The sequence below is a fragment of the Pleurodeles waltl genome, chromosome 1_1 (genome assembly GCF_031143425.1).
Source record: "Pleurodeles waltl isolate 20211129_DDA chromosome 1_1, aPleWal1.hap1.20221129, whole genome shotgun sequence".
NCBI classification, from domain to species: domain Eukaryota; kingdom Metazoa; phylum Chordata; class Amphibia; order Caudata; family Salamandridae; genus Pleurodeles; species Pleurodeles waltl.
This window is the reverse complement of record NC_090436.1, coordinates 390,812,092-390,832,979: the sequence shown is the minus strand read 5'-3', so window position 1 is coordinate 390,832,979 and position 20,888 is coordinate 390,812,092. Positions and strand designations below refer to the sequence as shown.

General features: G+C 43.7%; 1 protein-coding gene across 3 annotated transcripts in view; it reads right to left on the bottom strand.

Annotated features, from left to right (window-relative positions):
- The window catches only part of AP3B1 (adaptor related protein complex 3 subunit beta 1), a 1,440,584-nt gene that overhangs the window by 609,338 nt on the left and 810,358 nt on the right, over positions 1–20,888 (bottom strand). For all 3 annotated transcript variants that reach the window (XM_069223388.1, XM_069223395.1, XM_069223382.1), the window contains exon 17: positions 10,934–11,064. In XM_069223388.1, the coding sequence (XP_069079489.1) occupies positions 10,934–11,064 (131 nt within the window). The remainder of the gene's footprint in view (positions 1–10,933; positions 11,065–20,888) is intronic.

Sequence of the window (20,888 nt, the reverse complement as noted above, 5' to 3'; positions counted from 1 at the left end):
TTTAGTCACCAGACTCTGACGCACCAATTCACAGATATGTTTATATGGCCACTGCATCAGTCACCCTGATAATGATTCTTCCTTGGATCCGTTTCTAGTGCACCTACCCCTTGACATGATTCAATATAGCCACTGCTGCAGCTCCTGTACAGGTCCTCCTGCCAGGAACCACTCTAGCTGCTCAGAGCTATCCACATGACCTGCTGAGTTTTTACCTGCACGTGCCTTTCATTTGGCTCACACAACACTTCAGGCAATCAGCCTTCACCGCTTCCCCGGCTCATTCAGTTTCACTCCGGATCCTCTCCCAATAATGATGCTGGAGGCTCTGGGGTAAGTTGTACCATGGCACACACCAGTACATCACACCAAGGCACTCTCTACTAGAATATTTATTTGATATGGCATTTTGCTGCTTTCTACCCAGCTTTGACTAGAATCAAGCGAGCAGCGTTACTGGTATTGGTCTTTGCCTAGTTTCATACCGGCTACAAGATTTTAGGCCTCAAGCAGCCCCCCAAGAGGAGCTGTCAATTTGTCAGCACAATGCCCACGCCACAAGAGACTCTTGCAAGTTTGGCTTTAGGCTGCAACTTTGGCCTTAGATGCCCTGTTTAGGTTTGTGTGCCTCTTTAATCCCACATTTGGGGCCACAGTGAGTTCTTCCTTTCAATGCGCATGGGGTCCTCTGGCCTTTTTCTCAAGCACAATATACTTTTCTCATAGTGCTTGTAGCATGGTTGATCATCACTATCTCCGTTCATTGGGTCACTCGAGGGCCATGGGGCAAAACATGAAAATTAAGTTCTGGATGCTCCTTTTGGGCTTTTTATCCTATTTTTCCTTCTGTCCATGTTCCAGGCTCTAAGTTCACACAATTTTCTCTATTTTTTTTGCACCTCTTTTTGTAAGAATCCCTAAACAATTGCATAACGTTCTTACATATGGATAGGTACATAGATTTATTATTTGTTTCCCAGGTGCTTCTCTCTTCCCATGTCCTGAGGAGGCTCATATTCATAAGAGGCCAAAACGAGTCAAAACCTTTTTCGGAAAACGTCTTGAACTCAAAAACAAGGTTTATTGAACATAGACAACTCACAGTGAATCACTGTGGACAATAGTATCCTCCTCTTTTTGCGGGTTTCTGCGTAACTAACTCTTCTGTGGATTGTGCTCTTAAAATTGGACTTACAGCCACAAAGCATGTAATAATTTGGAAGACTGAAGTCTATTTTTTTTTCCGCCACATTTTACAGTTACAGCCAGCACCATGGTACGCTATATGCTTTGTGGAGAACATTTGTTATTTGTAATGTATGTGATGTTTTGTTGAAATCCTATATGTTTAATCACAATTTTTGATGCTACTGTAACGAGGGGCAGGACATTGTATGACATGCATAAATTATGAGTTAGGTTTTTGTCCAAAGCAATATGACATTTCCAGAGATCAATTTTTGTCTTCACTGTTACTTTAAGTAGTTTTACATCTTTCCCTATTATACACCACCGCTGTACAGTTATGGCAGTGTTCTTATCAAGGCACATTCTTACAGGTGATGACAGTATGAGCAAACTTGGAACAAAGCTTGGAGCTTTAACTGCTGAACCTGTGAAGTTTCTAAAAGGATTTGCTTAGGCAGCAGAAGAACAGGACTTTAAAGACACAGAAAAATACCATGTGTGTGTGGGTGGAAAACTAGTTCAGACGGCCACACATTTGGCGAACTTCGGTACAGTGAGTTCAAGAGATCTGTCTCGCTCAGTGACCTTCCACCAAGGTCATATACTGTGTGTGGACACATTAAAAGAGCACTCTACTACATCAGAAGATGTTTACATGCTTTAGATCATGCACATGTAGCTAAAGATCCTTGTGAATTTGGTTAGGAAGATATTGATTGGGTGCTAAAACCTACGAAATGTCTAAAGCCTCTACCCACAGAACTTACACTTACAAGTCCTTGCAAAACCTGTGCAACAAAAGGATGTCCCTGTCAATATGCTCTTCTGAAATGTTCAACATTCTGCAACTGTACCACAAGCGACTGCCAAAACAAATAAACTGAACTATGATAATGTGTCTAGAACAGGAGTGATAAACATTATTTTTTCATTTCAAATCATAAACATTGTTTGGTGTATACATAAAAGGATAAAAACATTATTTGTTTCATTTCTATATACGTCTCTCCTTCCTCTATTATATCAACAATTTTGTAAAATGGCAGAAGGGTTGTTCTGAGGAGTTATTTTCTTTCTCTATTAGACTAACTGACCCCCAAAAACCATGTTTTGACACCAAAATTAAGTATATAGGTCTCATGGCTCCTGAAATATTACATCATCACAGAAACATCTGCCATTTTTAAAAACATCATCCAGAAAAAAAAAATCCACCGGATCAGCAATGTCTGCTCAAGCTAAGTTAATTCTCTAGTGATCTAAAAACACAAATCAAAAATAAAAATCTCTATACAACTTTTTTTTTTTTTTTTACAGATGTATTATATCAGTTGGCTGGGATTAGATCTTCTAGTCTTTCGTAAGATTTCTGTAAGACTGACCCTATGCAACCCCAGCTCTCTAGAAAAGATATTGAAAACTCGCAATAAGGGTTCTAACATGGTCCCTCAGTGTTTCACCCAGGACAGGGGACCCAAAGCACCCCTCGCAATTTTGACAGACCGCCCTTTTGGGGGTGGGGGGTCAACAAAACTGGCCTCTATCCTTCCAGCCTACAGGGGAAATGCGCGATGCTGGCTAGGGACAGTCCAGCACTGGCATTCACTGTGACATCACTTCTTTTAAGCTATCAGGGCTCGAAAAATGTATTCAACCACTGGCATTGGCGAGTCTTATTTGTTCAGGTGAAGCTACTGCTACTCCTCCCTTCTGGTGAGTTGACACTGAACAGTTGTTTTGTTCATTTGAAAAGTGGAGGGGAAATAAAAGATGCCTTTAAATCTTGTTCTTATGTCACATTTGCTCTGTGTTCACAGACAGAGATCAAAAGTCAGTTTTTCTTACAATTACAGGGAGTGCAGAATTATTAGGCAAGTTGTATTTTTGAGGATTAATTTTATTATTGAACAACAACCATGTTCTCAATGAACCCAAAAAATTCATTAATATCAAAGCTGAATATTTTTGGAAGTAGTTTTCAGTTTGTTTTTAGTTTTAGCTATGTTAGGGGGATATCTGTGTGTGCAGGTGACTATTACTGTGCATAATTATTAGGCAACTTAACAAAAAAAAAAATATACCCATTTCAATTATTTATTATTACCAGTGAAACCAATATAACATCTCAACATTCACAAATATACATTTCTGACATTCAAAAACAAAACAAAAACAAATCAGTGACCAATATAGCCACCTTTCTTTGCAAGGACACTCAAAAGCCTGCCATCCATGGATTCTGTCAGTGTTTTGAACTGTTCACCATCAACATTGCGTGCAGCAGCAACCACAGCCTCCCAGACACTGTTCAGAGAGGTGTACTGTTTTCCCTCCTTGTAAATCTCACATTTGATGATGGACCACAGGTTCTCAATGGGGTTCAGATCAGGTGAACAAGGAGGCCATGTCATTAGATTTCCTTCTTTTATACCCTTTCTTGCCAGCCACGCTGTGGAGTACTTGGACGCGTGTGATGGAGCATTGTCCTGCATGAAAATCATGTTTTTCTTGAAGGATGCAGACTTCTTCCTGTACCACTGCTTGAAGAAGGTGTCTTCCAGGAACTGGCAGTAGGACTGGGAGTTGAGCTTGACTCCATCCTCAACCCGAAAAGGCCCCACAAGCTCATCTTTGATGATACCAGCCCAAACCAGTACTCCACCTCCACCTTGCTGGCGTCTGAGTCGGACTGGAGCTCTCTGCCCTTTACCAATCCAGCCACGGGCCCATCCATCTGGCCCATCAAGACTCACTCTCATTTCATTAGTCCATAAAACCTTAGAAAAATCAGTCTTGAGATATTTCTTGGCAGAGTCTTGACGTTTCAGCTTGTGTGTCTTGTTCAGTGGTGGTCGTCTTTCAGCCTTTCTTACCTTGGCCATGTCTCTGAGTATTGCACACCTTGTGCTTTTGGGCACTCCAGTGATGTTGCAGCTCTGAAATATGGCCAAACTGGTGGCAAGTGGCATTGTGGCAGCTGCACGCTTGACTTTTCTCAGTTCATGGGCAGTTATTTTGCGCCTTGGTTTTTCCACACGCTTCTTGCGACCCTGTTGACTATTTTGAATGAAACGCTTGATTGTTCGATGATCACGCTTCAGAAGCTTTGCAATTTTAAGAGTGCTGCATCCCTCTGCAAGATATCTTACTATTTTTGACTTTTCTGAGCCTGTCAAGTCCTTCTTTTGACCCATTTTGCCAAAGGAAAGGAAGTTGCCTAATAATTATGCACACCTGATATAGGGTGTTGATGTCATTAGACCACACCCCTTCTCATTACAGAGATGCACATCACCTAATATGCTTAATTGGTAGTAGGCTTTCGAGCCTATACAGCTTGGAGTAAGACAACATGCATAAAGAGGATGATGTGGTCAAAATACTAATTTGCCTAATAATTCTGCACTCCCTGTAGTTTTCCTTCTGACTGCAGAGTTCCAGGACTTTGTAAGGTGAACTGTGTGACATGCTGCTTAGAATGAAAAATAAACAGATATAGGTTGTCAGGTTTTTCCTAACACAACATTTAAATGACTAAGTCAACTGTGCAAACATTTCAAAATATATTTTAGTAGTTGTGAAAGCTAATTTTTACATTTCTGTGTGATGAAAAAATATCTTAATAGGATGAAAACAAATCAGAAAACTTTACATGTTGATGTTGAAAGGATGTTTTCTGAAACCCAATTTTCACAGATTGTTACTACACTATATAGTTTTATCAGTAAAGCTGAAATTTAGTGGATAGGCGTTTGGACATTTCTTGGAAAGTTACTGTGTATACATGACAATATGTTACCACACCATGGTTTAGTAATATATTTATTAAAACTGAGTGTTTAAATAAACTGCAAAACACTCACGCCCTGATGGCAATGCTGTTAGTAAACTAAAAGTCGTCCTAGGTTATTTGGGGTAGACCTGATGGGTATGTGGGCTAGATTCTTGTGATGCATGCAGCAAACTTTAGTCCACTTAATCAAACAAAAGAGGGTTTTTTGTACTGCAGAGATGCTGAGCTCACATATTTGAAGCTGCAATCATATGTGAGAATTAAGAGACAGGCGACTGTCAACTATTTGCCTAGGATCACACAATTTGAGACCCATTTACGGGTCAAATACATTACAGTTCGGTCGAGTAGATTATTTAGGGTACTCGACCTGCAGGTCTAGTAAAAATTTTATGATTTTTCGAGCCCTGGACATGCTTATTTACTACCACTCTACCATGAAGTCAGTATGTAAAATACTAAGAACAATGTTCAAGCAATTGATTTTGTGTTCAAGGGCCCTCTCAAGCTGAGTACAGCAGGATTTCCCATAGAGTGGGTTTCAGATCTTTGGTGAGAAATGGGAGAGTGGGTATTTATCTAGATTCCGCAAGAGGCACTCTCTCAATTCCTTCTCTTTGTCCACAGTGTGGGTGGGTCAGCACCACCTCTGCACTAGTGTTAAAAGTACCACAGAAGCAAATTAGCATGCAAGTGCGACAGTTTCTCATTTGGCACCAACAACTTTTTGCATTCAAAAACCAAACTGCATTGAGGATGCCCTTATTTGGCCCTTAAAAACAAAACCTAGAGCAGGATCACACAGTAACTCCAGGGCCTCGGTGAATAAGATCCAACTTTTTCTTGTGTTGCTCTTTTCACCTATGTAAAACTAAGGAGCATCAGCACTGTACCTCACATTATTTAAACCTTTGTCAGTTTATGTGCCACAGCAGGGACAACCTAATTTATACACAGTAATAGTGGAAACGTCTAGGAGCGCTGACAAAGACCCTCATCGAAGAGGGTTGTGGGGAGGAGCATAATGTCTTAAGCACTAGAACATATGCTGTGTCTAAATACCACTTTCTGGCATTCAGTGTTCAAAGCTACAGAATATAGGATCTGAGCAGGTGTAGGAATCTGGCCTGGTGTGTGGTGGGTACCCAAGGTACTCACACTGTATACCAGGTCCAGGTATTTCCTATTAGTGTAGTGTAGGCAGTGTCTAGAACCCAGTCTCTCAAGAGGCAGCTGTGGATGAGCATCTAAGACTTATCTAGGAGGCATGCAAAGCTCATGCAAAACCACTGTAGTCACAGAGCACTTACTCACATGAAAGAACACTCAGTTGTACAAAAATAAAGGCACTTCATTTTTGATCGCACAACACCACAAAATACTAGAAGGACAACCCTCCAACAGGAGGTAAGTAATATAATAATTATATACACGAGTAAACAGAAACAGGAATAGAAAAGGTTAGAAAACAGTGTAAATGTAGATAACCAGTAGTGACCCTAGGGGGAGCCGAAATCATTTACTAAAAAACAAAATGGAATGCGAACACAGGATTTCCACCTACATAAATGGAATGTGTAGAGGGGAGCTGGGAGCACTAGAAAACCACAAAGGTGAGTAACACATTACCCCCCAGCGACATGGAAAGCAGGAGTATATCAATGGAATTTCCCCAAACCACCCAAAAGGAAGAAAAAGAAAAGAAGACACCCATAGAAGACTGAAAGAAACCAGCTGTGAATTCCTGGAGAGGAAGACCTGTGGAGAGAGGGGACCAAGTCCAAAAGTCACAGTGGAGTCCAGGGGGAGTAGGAGCTACTACACTCCCAGCTGTACTTGCAGGAGTTAGTCGACAGTGATGAAGATCAGATCAGCACTGCAACCCTGGAGCCGGAGAAGAGTTCCTGAGGGATGCAGAAGATGTCCTACGCTGGAAGACTGCAGATGGGTTTTGGTGCATGAATTCCATCAACAAGCCTTGGCAAAGGCAAATTCGGGGTTAGTGGAAAAGTGGACCTGACGGAGACCAGCAAGGCCCAAGAGGACTCAACCCAGGAGGGGGAGCAAAAGGGGGTTCTCAGGGACACAGAGCCCACAGGAGCAGAGGCAATGCCCACAGGAGGCCAACAGGAAGGGGACACAGAAGTCGCAAAAGGAGCCCACGTAGCACTACAGAAAGGGATCCCACGCCACAGGAGAACCACACAGAGGGCGGTGTGTTGCAGGAAGGAGTGCTGTGGGTTGGAACTTCACGTCACCTGAAGATCTCTTTGAGGAGATGCAAACATGTCTTGGTAGCTGCAAGAGACACTGTGTACAGGGGTACTGTCCTGGTGGGAAGGAAAAGGCTTACCTTCACCAAAGCTGGACAGTTGGCAGAGAGGACAAAGAGGACTACTCCGGACCACCACCCGTGATGCAGGATCCACGCAGCTCAGGATGAGCGGAGATTCATGCAGCCGACCATCATTGCAGTAGGTGCCTGTGGATGCAGGGGAGTGACTCCTTCACTCCAAGGGAGATTCCTTCTTGGTACAGACTGAAGATTTGCCGCCCTGAGAGGATGCACAGCCGGGAAAATGTTGCAGTTGCTAGAAGGAGCCTGAGAAACAATGTTGCAGACCAGAGTTGTCATTGTAGCTGCAGACTGTAGGTTCCTGTGAAGTCCAATTGAGGTTCCAGTGGCCAGAAGTCTAAGTAAAAGTTGCAGAGGAGTCCTGCTGGAGTCTTGCACGTCGAATTTAATGACCCACCCAAGGGAAAGACCCTAAATAGCCCAGAAAGGGGGACTGGTCACCTAGCCAGGGGGCTCTGTCGTCACTTGCCTGGCCTGGCCACTCAGATGCTCCCAGAGCTCTCTGCCAAACTTGGATTCAAGATGGCAGAACCCAGTGACCCTCTGGAGGAGCTCGGGGCACCACCCCTGGGGAGGTGATTGACAGGGTAGTGGTCACTCCCCTTTCCATTGTCCAGTTTTGTGGCAGAGCAGCAACGGGGGTGGGTGGGGGGGTGTTGGGGGGGTTGGAGAAATAACCCTGAACTGGTGTGGACTGGTTTATGCACGGAGGGCACCAAATGTTCCCTTCAAAGCATACCAGTGTCTTGCGCCCAAGCCATTCACAACTATTTCCAAAGGGAGAGGGCAGAAAACTGTCTGATGGGTGGCAGCAGCTTGGGCTGCCCGGAAAACCCTGTAAGACTGATGGTAGCAATGCTGGAGATCATCTAAGGAGCCCCCAGCGTGCATGGAATCATACTTCCAATACTTGTAACTATATTGGGGTATGATTCAGGCATGTTTGATACCAAACATGCCTCGGTTCAGAGTTACCATTATGTAGCTGGACAGAAGTAGTGACCTATGTCTATTACACAATGGTGCCCCCCCCCCGTCCCGAAGTCCAGGAAAATGGAGCTAGAGTTCGTGGGGGAACCGCTGCTAGTGCAGGGATGCCCTCAGACACAGGTACTTGTACCCTGCCCTCTTGGCTAGGAGAACCTGCCATAGGAATGACTTATAGTGACCTGGTGCAGTGACCTGGTAGCGAAAGGGTGCATGCACCCTTTTCACACAGGCTGCAATGGCAGGCCTGCAGAACACTTTGCATATGCTCCCTATGTGTGGCATAATACATGCTGCAGCCCATAGGGATCCCCTGTACCCCAATGCCCTGGGTACCTATGTACCATATACTAGGGACTTACATGGGGAACCAGTATGTCAAATGTGGGGTGAAAATGGTACACGTTACCAAGTTAGAAGGGAGAGAGCACAATCACTGGGGTCCTGGTTAGCAGGATCACAGTGAACACAGTCAAACACACTGACAACAGGCAGAAAATGGGGGTAACCAAGCCAAGAAAGAGGGTACTTTCCTACAGCAGGACTCCTGCCTTCCCATGAAGCATGCCAGGTGTCAAAGGAGGCAGTCACCTCCTGTCAAACATTGGCTGTTCCTTCTAGGTGGAAATTCCTTATTAAGTTCACAGCTCATTCCAGACTGTGGCTTCAAGGAGCGGGTTTCTCTTCTGCTCATTTCAGGCTCTGGTGGCCAATGGTAGTGACTTCCTGAATCTGCTGCTCCTTTTCCAATCCTCATCCAGCAAATGGAAACAGGCTATTTCCTCACAAGTCCGGAGCATCCTCTCAGGCTTAAATCAACTACGCCGACTGAGAATAATGCTGGACACCAGCTCACCTCCCTACATGCTCTGCTGTGTATTATGTACAACAGGCTCTTCCTCACTTACCAGTAGGTGACCACACTTGCAGTGCACCTCTCCTTCACTGCAGGTTACTGGTGCTAACCCGACCTCTTCATGCTTCCTTCAACTGAAATAGTGGTCACCGATAAGCAGGCTGATACAGGTTGGGAGGTAAAAGTATTTCCTTGTGGCCTCAAACAGGATTACACAGATCCGGTCCAGCACGGCTACACACCTGACGCAGACCTGGTACTCCAATCAGACAGTGTTGACACTGATTGTCATCACTGGAGCTCTGGATCAAGTATCCATCCAAACTCTTGCTAGGCCAAGAATGGACCCTTAATGATTTTTACGTTTGAACCGGAAAAACTAAATGTTCCTCGTCGCCACACCTGAGACATTGGTAACTGTCTTTAGGCTTCAGAATAAACATGAGATTGAAGAGTATTTATTTCACGGCCAGACGGAAAACTGGATGTTAGTTCCACAGACTCAAGTAATTCTCTACTGACAGTGTGAAAGATTAAAGATACAACTGTGGGTAAGAATGATGCATGAAATACATAACCATCAATCTAAAGAAGTACCACTGGTCCTACTTAACATGATGTGTAGAGAAAGGGCCACAACAAGGCATTTGCCAGGAGCCTCAATAAACAATTGGCAAGATACATGAAGTAGAAAGAAGATAGAGAAAATGATAGGTTAAGAAAGGATATTGTAAAAAGTGTGTGACGAAAAAACACTGCAGTTTCCAAGGTGGAGGGAATAACATTTTGAAGGTACACAAAGACAGAATTTGAAAAGAGGAAGAAGAAAGAAAAATAAAATGTGTATATGAAAAGTACGGCACTGGGCTGAATGAAATATGAGTATGAAAGTTGGAGGACGAACTGAGCTCTTGGAGAAGAAATCTATTGTGAGGGGGAGAGAAATTAAATTAATGGAATTCAGAAGGTAAAGGAGGTGTGCAACCCAGCAGACAATGAAACAAAAATATAACACTAGGATAAAGGCTGCAAAGATGTTTTGAAAATTGGAAGCAAAAAAGAAACAAGAATAAATTATGAAAATGTAAGCAGTTATAGGGATAATTCACCATGACAACAGAATAAATTAGATTATTCTTACGAAATAGGAAGCAGTGTATCTCTTGGCAATCAATGAGACAGTATTTTTATTGCAGTAACTCACAACTTTGCATTTGTTACCTTACATCATAATTGATGGCAACATTCAGGTTAGGGTGGGGTGTTGGAGGACACAGGACTATTACCGTGTTTGAAAAATATTAAATACAAACTTACAACACACTTTAAAAAGTGTAGACCCTACAAGGCATACTCCGTATTACAGGATAAAAGGGTTAAGGGAATGTTAACGATAACAAAATGTACATTTTAAATTTTATGACAAAAGTGTTCTACGCCTGTAAAAATTACTGCTAACAGTATTGAACAACTAAAATGTTCTTGCAGTTTTTATATCAAATAAAATGTGCTAAAACAGCTGCAGGCCTTACCCATGAAAATAATCAAATATATTTGATCCTTGCAAATCAATTCTGCCAGCCAATCCAAGCTGATATTGAGCACTTTCGTGGGAATCGTTTTAGTAAATGAAAAATACTAACTAAAAGGATGAAGTTACAAGTGACTGTTGCATTAAGGAGTGCAGCTTTAATACCCTCCCTGTTGTTTTTGTGGCCTTGTAATACGATTACTATTCGAAATGTTAACATACCGGCTCAATCACTTCCACGTTGCGAACTGATGGATCAGGAGCCACCTCTGGCCAATTAGATAATTCCAGGTAAGCAGTGGCCTTGGTGTTAAGAGTGTGAGACAGGGTTCCAAGCTGGAAACGGTCCCTATCTGTCAGAATAAAAAATAAGTAAGGTAGAATGAGGAAAGAAACAAATTAGAACACAAACAACCCCATAATAACAGATAAAGACAGATGCCGCTATGTTTCTTAAAATGTCAAGAAATAAATATAAACTATGAAAGCGCCACAGAGGTCAAAAACCTGATTTAATCTCATATTACAATAATCTCTCCCATAATGGTCAATAAAAAAGCTAATCAATCAGTTTGTTTCTAGGTGCTGCTCTGAAAGATAGCTTCTCTAAAAATGACTTTACTGTGAATATTAAGAATGACAGCACAGTTAAACCATCCATATACATGCCTAGGCGCAAACTCTTCTAGAATGTTAACAGTTTTTTGCAACAGCTTCTGCTCAAATGTCTTCTTTCATAGAAGAAAACGGTCGGAACAGCAGAAGTAATCTGAAGTGGAAAACGAAAGCTTTTAACGACATTTATCGAATCTGTATACAATGAAAAATCATTTCTTTGTATTTTATAAAGAAATCGTTTAGCTACAACTACAGCCAACCAAAAAAGAACCCCGAGATCTCAAACCCAGTAAGCATTTCAAGTGGGAAAAATACGTGAAGTATCTGGATTTTCAATTGTAACACGTATATTTGATGGAGTTTAAACTGGGCGGCTCCTTCGGTATGGTGTCGCCCCCTCCTGGCTAAGAGCCAGGAGATACAAAAAATATAACGATTGATGCACTATAGTTTTATTTTTCACCTGCTGTCTCAGCCAGCAGTACAGGGAGGGGTGGGGCAGGGCCACAGGAGGTGGGAGGAGGGAGAGGAAAGAGTGCACCTAAGTGCGCATGTGTGTTCGGCCGGCATTCTCAGGACAGACAGACCAACTTGCACACTTAGGTTTCTCCAGCCCGGCTGTGTTGAACAGCCAGACTGGAGAAACTGCACAGACCCCAGGGTTGTGTCTGAGCGACAGTCACTGCCGCTCAGAACAATCCTGATGCTGCTTACATGCTATGTTTAGCATGAACGCACCCCCAGGATTGCTGGGGAGCCTCTGCTTATGTATTCACTGGGACACCACATGGAGGGAAGAGGAGTGAGGCTGCAGGAGACAGAGACGTCAGTAAGGTCATTTTTTTTTATTTTTTGTTATATTTCCCCTCCTCTGTCCCCCCCCCCCCCCCACCCCTCCTCTGGAGATTTGCGGCAGCCGCTGCTAGTGTTAAAATGTATTGACAACTGTGAAGTGCTAATAGATTGAACTATTCCACTAAGTCCTCAACAAACAAAAAAATGAGGCCAGGTTTTAATTATGCTTACGCTGCAAGTTCGTTGAGTTTTATAAAAATACATTATATATGTGCAAACCAATATGACAAAAGTATTTTAGTGAGCTTCGACAGAATTGCTCAAAGAATGATGATTTACATTGCTTCCAAACCATGTAAATTACAAGTTACAACCCATACATTTTTGTTTTCGATGCACCTTCTTTACACAGAGAAACACATGGTAGGGCATGGCATGGAATCGTTTCTGTCCCTCTACATCAGAGACTACCTCAAGTAAAAAAAAAAAAAAAAAAGAAGGGTGAACCATCAGAGTTTTTTGTAAATAATTTACTGATTCTGAAGCCTTACTTTGAGATACTTGAAGATCTGAGACTGCGACGTCCCGTTTTCTTTTTGAAGATGATTAAATTGCACCATTCCATTGGCATCCCATACATCTCCCAGTGTACTGAGCCCTAACATATCCCAGTTATGGAAGCCCTCAGGCGAAATAATTCTCTCAGTCGAGTGCCTATTCACAATGGGTTCTTGGGGGTAAAGCACCCACCATCTCATCTCTCTATGAAGCTCATGCCATAAACCCACTACTTTTTTCATCGCTCAGGAGGGAGGAGAGGGTGAGGTTTTCCCGGTCAGTCTCCTGTCATGGAGGACATGCAGACAGCCCTTCTCTCAGCATTTCTCTGCCCAGTCGAAATGCTGGATCATCGGATTGCGTATACGCAGTCATTAATCACACTAAAGTGTTCTGCCTCATAATATCACTTAACATTAGGCAACGCTGTAGCTCCCACATTGGTGGATCGCTGCAGAGCTGATAATGCTATTCTTAGAGGATGGCGAGGCCCTGCCCCACCAATTTACTCAGTGAAGTGTCTACATCAAGATCCGATTGAGGACTCGAAACAGGCTGTTTTGTAGCACATATGTAAGGTGGGTGAGTGCCACAATCTTAAATAGCGGTGCTCTTCCCATTAGGAAAAGAGGGAGCTTTCTCCAATGCCCACATCCATTTACAGATTGCGCAATACTGGAACGAGATTGTCCTTGTAATGGGAGGCCTCGCCTCCAGAAATCCATATTCCCAGATGAACAGTCCCCGTTAAATTCTGAGTGGAATTGGGAGGACGCCCTCCAATTGCCCATTGGGAATATCAGGGATTCTCCCCAGATAATTCACAGACTAGAACACTCTCCAAATATTTTGAGTGTTTCATCTATCCCTTCCAGCGTCTTATCCTGGTTGGCAATACAAAGCAGCACATCACCTGCACAGAGTGAGATCATTCCTCCCAAGAGGAGCCCCATCTCCACCCCTCGATCCCTGCTATCTACCCTTAACAATTCCACTGAAGTTTCTAGGGCCATCGGTGACAGGGGGCAGTCCTGAATTGCAACTTTCTCAATCTCAAACACCAATGAGAGGACCTGTTCACTTTAAGGTGATTTAGGCTTAGTATTGAGCACTGAGACTCAGGCCAGAAACTACAGCCCAAATCCCATTTTTTCCAGAACTGCACACCCACATCACAAGCCGCCACAAAATAATTCTGTAATCTCCTACGATTAAGTCGGGTGGATCTGTGGGGCATAAACCCAGTCTGATCTGGGTGAATCAAATCTAGGATCATTCTCCTCAATCTGTTAATTATTATCTTTGCTAGGATTTTTGTATCTACATTCAATCGAGATATGGGTCTATAAGAGTCCCATCTAGGTTTTAGAACTGGTATCACTGTTGACATTCTCAAATGTCGTGGAAGTTTGCCCTTCCCATATGCTTCAACATAACATCTTCCCAGATTGTAACTGCAAGAGTGCCAGTCTCACCTCCCCTCCATTAAGTCTTCCTCTAGGTCCATCGCCAGACTAACTACAAGAGTGCAGGTCACACCTCCCCCTCAATTAAGTCTTCCTCTAGCTCAATCGCCGTCCCCCTGTTCTGTTGTCTGCAGAGGTAGTCCTTGACAAATTCCCTCACCCTCTCTCTGTTGAGTTCTGTCGCATATAACCTACTCATATTATCTGCCATGGCCTCAGCAATGCTGACAATACCTCATATTCTCTCTCCCACTGGACTCATCAACTCAGTGATATGTGATCTCTCAGTGTCCCGCGCTGCAAGCCATGCCAAGAGTTTGCCTGCCTCATCACCCACCTTGTACACTCACCTTAGTTGGGCTAGACTTATCTGTTTAACCTTATTAGCCACCCCCAGTCAATATTATTCCCTTTTCATTTTCAATAGCTGATTTCCTTCCACTCCCTGTGTATGCTCCTGGCTGTCTTCCGGGAGCCTTATCTCTCTTTAGCTTCAATCATTTGTGTTTCAGCTTCCTTTTATCCGCTACCTCTCTGGAGATTATTTTCCCCCTTACTGTAGCCTCATAGGCACCCATGCTAACTATATTTGTATTTTCTTAGCAGTATTGTTCTGCTATCTCAGAGTCATTTTACCTCCATCAGTGAGGTTAGCCGCCACACGCCATTCACTCCTCTCTCTTGGCCATAAGGCCTGTCATTTGACTTCCAGTCTCTGTAAATCTAGGTATGGTCAGGGCAGGCCTAATTACATAGACTATGCAGGAGTGCATATCATGTGCGACTAAACAGTAGGAGAATCCCTTATGTTGTTCATGCAGGAAGCACTAGACATAATCCATACATAGGGCCCCTCAGTTTTCCCTCATGGGTCGCCTATACAGATCTAACATGAGTACAATCCATCTATGGGTCCATGATCAAATTGATGTCCCTCCTTCCCCCAACCATTACAGTATTCGCAAGTGGGACTTGAGCCAGTATGCTACTTAATGCCCAGAAGGTTTCCATCTGTAGACCCGGAGGAACATATACATTAATTAACTCTTGTTTCTCCCTCCAAGTCTTCCAAAAGTCACCCCATAGCGATCCAAGGCATCTGTCCATAGCTTTTTCACTACAAGTGGGATGGACTTTTTAAGCAGTATCCCCACCCCTCTAAATCCCGTGGTAAACCATGCATGTCCCACCACCCTGTATCTTCCTCACCCAAGTGGCGGTGCATGGCTTCCGTTCATTTGAGTTTCTTGTAAAAACACGACATCAGCAGAATATCTTTTCAGCGCTTTAGCTACTAGTCCTCTTTTATTTTTATGACCCAGTCGGTTAACATTCCACATCAATAAAGTAAAGGATTTGTTCCCATGGTAAGTATAGTATACCATCTTTCCCTCCTGAACCTCTTTGTGTAAGCTTGTGACCTCCCCAGCAAAACAATTTACCTGTACAAAACGTAACATATGCAAACAATCCGCTCAACTCTCACATCACCCTATCTGACCGTGTAGAGGTCTTGCAACTGGCCGCCACCCAAAATCATGGTACGTCATTTGCCCAGCCAATCTAAACTCTTTATTAACCCCCGTTGTCTGTCGAAGGTCCAGCATCTGTCGCTCCAAGGCAGGGGATGATGAGGCTTCTAAATATCATTCCACAACTTGGACATTCCCCCATTGGCTGGTATCAGATGGGAAGAAAGCAGTTCCCAGTTTAATCCATTTCTCTGGCGGTATTCATATTATTTCCCCCGAGGTCATAGGTGTCAGTACAGGAGGTGGTGTCTCTTCAGGGACGACCACTTCCCCGGGGCTTATTTATTATGAATATATGGTGGTGGTGTCTCTCGTCCCAAAGTCCCCCAATTCAGATTTCTACTCTCCAGAGCCCTCTCCCGTGCCCTGGAGGACATCCCATCTAGTGCCCGGCACCTTTTTACTTCACTCCATTCTGTCGTGGAGTGATCTCCATGGTCTCCCAGCGGGGACAAATATCCTTGACATTCCAGTCAGTCCCACACCTCAGCTAGGATTGAGAAAATGAAAATGTCACTTACCCAGTGTACATCTGTTCGTGGCATCAGTCGCTGTAGATTCGCATGTTTTGCATAGCTCGCCATCTGGTGTTGGGCCGGAGTGTTACAAGTTGTTTTTCTTCGAAGAAGTCTTTCGAGTCACGGACCGAGTGACTCCTCCTTTTGTCTCCATAGCGCATGGGCGTCGACTCCATCTTCGATTGTTTTTCCCCGCAGAGGGTGAGGTAGGAGTTGAATTGTAGTAATAGTGCCCATGCAATGGAGTGACTAAGTATGTACCTATTTAAGGTTGAGATGATACATATACAAATAGTTGAAGGTAACTTCCAAACTGCTACAGGCTCCCGGGGAGGCGGGTGGGCACATGCGAATCTACAGCGACTGATGCCACGAACAGATGTACACTGGGCAAGTGACATTTTCAGTTCGATGGCATCTGTCGCTGTAGATACGCATGTTTTGCATAGACTAGTAAGCAGTTATCTCCCCAAAAGCGGTGGCTCAGCCTGTAGGAGTGGAAGTAGTTTGAAATAATGTTCTTAATACGGCTTGACCTACTGTGGCTTGTTGTGCGGATAACACGTCTACACAGTAGTGCTTGGTGAATGTGTGAGGCGTAGACCATGTGGCTGCCTTACATATTTCTTGCATTGGGATGTTTCCTAGAAAGGCCATGGTAGCACCTTTCTTTCTGGTTGAGTGTGCCCTTGGTGTAATGGGCAGCTGTCGTTTAGCTTTAAGGTAGCAGATTTGGATGCATTTAACTATCCATCTGGCTATACCTTGTTTTGATATTGGGTTTCCTGCATGAGGTTTTTGAAATGCAATAAATAGTTGTTTAGTCTTTCTGATGTTCTTTGTTCTGTCAATGTAATACATTAATGCTCTTTTGACATCTAATGTATGTAGTGCCCTTTCAGCTACGGTATCTGGTTGTGGAAAGAACACTGGAAGTTCCACTGTTTGATTTAGATGGAACGGTGAAATAACCTTTGGCAAAAATTTAGGATTAGTCCTTAGGACGACCTTATTCTTGTGCAGTTGTATAAAAGGTTCTTGTATTGTAAACGCCTGAATCTCGCTTACTCTTCTTAGGGAAGTAATGGCGATGAGAAATGCAACCTTCCAGGTTAGGAACTGTATTTCGCAGGAGTGCATGGGTTCAAAAGGTGGACCCATAAGTCTAGTTAGGACAACATTTAGGTTCCATGAAGGAACAGGTGGTGTTCTTGGTGGTATAATTCTCCTAAGGCCCTCCATGAATGCTTTAATGACTGGTATCTTACATAGGGAAGTTGAATAGGTAGTCTGCAGGTATGCAGATATTGCTGCAAGGTGTATTTTAATGGAAGAGAAAGCCAGGTTAGATTTTTGTAAGTGAAGCAAGTAACCCACTACATGTTCTGGAGTTGTGTGTAATGGTTGTATTTGATTAATATGGCAGTAGCAAACAAACCTCTTCCATTTACTTGCATAGCAGTGCCTGGTGGATGGCCTTCTGGCTTGCTTTATGACTTCCATACATTCTTGGGTAAGTTGTAAGTGCCCGAATTCTAGGATTTCAGGAGCCAGATTGCTAGATTCAGCGATGCTGGATCTGGGTGTCTGATCTTTTGGTTGTGTTGTGTCAACAGATCTGGCCTGTTGGGCAATTTGATGTGGGGTACTACTGATAGGTCTAGCAGCGTTGTGTACCAAGGTTGCCTTGCCCAAGTTGGTGCTATTAATATGAGTTTGAGTTTGTTTTGACTGAGTTTGTTTACCAGGTAAGGAAGGAGAGGAAGAGGAGGAAAAGCGTAAGCAAATATCCCTGACCAGTTCATCCATAGGGCATTGCCTTGGGACTGTTTGTGTGGGTATCTGGATGCGAAGTTTTGGCATTTTGCGTTCTCCTTCGTCGCAAACAAGTCTATTTGAGGTGTTCCCCAGAGTTTGAAATAGGTGTTCAGAATTTGGGGGTGAATTTCCCATTCGTGGACCTGTTGGTGATCTCGAGAGAGATTGTCTGCGAGTTGATTTTGGATCCCTGGTATAAATTGTGCTATTAGGCGAATTTGGTTGTGAATTGCCCAACGCCAAATTTTTTGTGCTAGCAGGCTTAACTGCGTGGAGTGCGTCCCCCCTTGCTTGTTTAGATAATACATTGTTGTCATGTTGTCTGTCTTGACGAGAATGTATTTGTGAACTATTATTGGTTGGAAAGCTTTTAGTGCTTGAAAAACTGCTAGAAGTTCTAGGTGATTTATATGCAGTTTTGTTTGATGTACGTTCCATTGTCCTTGTATGCTGTGTTGATCGAGGTGTGCTCCCCACCCTGTCATGGAAGCATCTGTTGTTATTACGTATTGTGGCACTGGGTCTTGGAAAGGCCGCCCTTTGTTTAAATTTATGTTGTTCCACCACAGAAGCGAGAGGTAAGTTTGGCGGTCTATTAACACCAGATCTAGAAGATGACCCTGTGCTTGAGACCACTGTGATGCTAGGCTCTGTTGTAAGGGCCTCATGTGCAGTCTTGCGTTTGGGACAATGGCTATGCATGAAGACATCATGCCTAGGAGTTGTAATATTCTCTTTGCTTGTATCTTTTGTGTTGGATACATGCGTTGTATGATGGTGTTGAAATTTTGAATTCTTTGGGGACTTGGAGTGGCTACTCCTTTTGTTGTGTCTATTATGGCTCCTAGGTATTGTTGTTCCTTGCACGGCAGAATGTTGGATTTCGTGAAGTTGACGGTGAACCCTAGTTTGAAGAGGGTTTGTATGATCTGATTTGTGTGATTTGAGCACTCTATTAACGAATGGGCCTTGATTAGCCAGTCGTCTAGATATGGGAACACATGTATTTGCTGCCTTCTGATGTGTGCAGCGACTACTGCTAGACATTTGGTAAAGACTCTTGGTGCGGTTGTTAATCCGAAAGGCAGTACCTTGAATTGGTAATGTATTCCTTTGAATACAAACCTTAGGTTTTTCCTGTGCGATGGGTGTATTGGTATATGGAAATACGCGTCCTTGAGGTCTAAAGTTGTCATGTAGTCGTGTAGTTTTAGCAATGGTAATACTTCTTGTAGTGTGACCATGTGAAAGTGGTCTGATTTGATGAATGTGTTCACTATTCTGAGGTCTAGGATTGGTCTCAGCGTTTTGTCCTTCTTTGGTATCAGAAAGTACAGTGAGTAAACTCCTGTGTTTATTTGTGTGTTTGGCACTAATTTGATTGCATTCTTTTGCAATAGTGCCTGCACTTCTATCTCCAGGAGATTGGAATGATGTTTTGTCAAATTGTGTGCTTTTGGTGGTATGTTTGGAGGGAATTGTAGAAATTCTATGCAATAACCATGTTGGATAATTGCTAGAACCCAAGTGTCTGTAGTGATTTCCTCCCATGCTTTGTAATAATGACTTATTCTTCCCCCCACTGGTGTTGTGTGGAGGGGGTGAGTGACATGTGAGACACTGCTTAGTAGTAGGGGTTTTGGGGCTTTGAAATTTTCCTCTATTCCTAGGGAATTGCCCTCCTCTATATTGTCCCCGAAAACCTCCTCTGTACTGTCCCTGGTAACTGGACGGTGTTGCCTGTGAGGTGCTGGCTTGTGTGCTCTGACCCCGAAACCCCCCTCTAAAGGGTGTTTTACGGAATGTGCTGTAATTCCCTCTGCTCTGCGGGGAGTAGAGTGCGCCCATGGCTTTAGCAGTGTCCGTGTCTTTTTTGAGTTTCTCAATCGCTGTGTCCACTTCTGGACCGAACAGTTCTTTTTCGTTAAAAGGCATATTGAGAACTGCTTGCTGAATCTCTGGTTTAAATCCAGACGTTCGGAGCCATGCATGCCTTCTGATAGTTACAGATGTATTAATTGTCCGTGCAGCTGTATCTGCAGCGTCCATGGAGGAGCGGATTTGGTTGTTGGAAATGGTCTGTCCCTCCTCAACCACTTGTTTTGCCCTATTTTGTAGGTCCTTGGGCAGATGGTCAATGAGATGTTGTATCTCATCCCAATGGGCTCTGTCATAGCGCGCAAGTAGTGCCTGGGAGTTAGCGATGCGCCACTGGTTTGCAGCTTGTGCTGCGACTCTCTTACCAGCTGCATCGAACTTGCGGCTTTCTTTATCTGGGGGTGGTGCATCTCCAGATGTGTGGGAGTTGGCCCTTTTCCTAGCTGCTCCTACAACGACAGAGTCTGGTGGCAGCTGTGTAGTGATGAAAACCGGGTCTGTAGGAGGCGCCTTATACTTTTTTTCCACTCTTGGTGTGATTGCCCTACTTTTGACCGGCTCCTTAAAGATTTCTTTTGCGTGCCGGAGCATACCAGGGAGCATAGGCAGGCTTTGGTAGGAGCTGTGGGTGGAGGAGAGTGTGTTGAATAAAAAGTCATCCTCGACCTGTTCTGAGTGGAGGCTTACATTGTGAAATTGTGCTGCTCTAGCCACCACTTGAGAATACGCAGTGCTGTCCTCTGGTGGAGATGGCTTCGTAGGGTATGCCTCCGGACTGTTATCTGACACTGGGGCGTCGTATAAGTCCCATGCGTCTTGATCTTGGTCACCCTGGCTCATGGTGGTGTGAGCTGGGGAATGTGATGGAGTTTGTGCTGGTGAGACGTTAATTACAGGTGGAGGAGAGGGTGGTGGGGTAACTTTTTTCACCACTTTTGTTTGTGGTGTTTGTTCAGTTTGGAACTCCAATCTTCTCTTTCTTCTAATAGGGGGA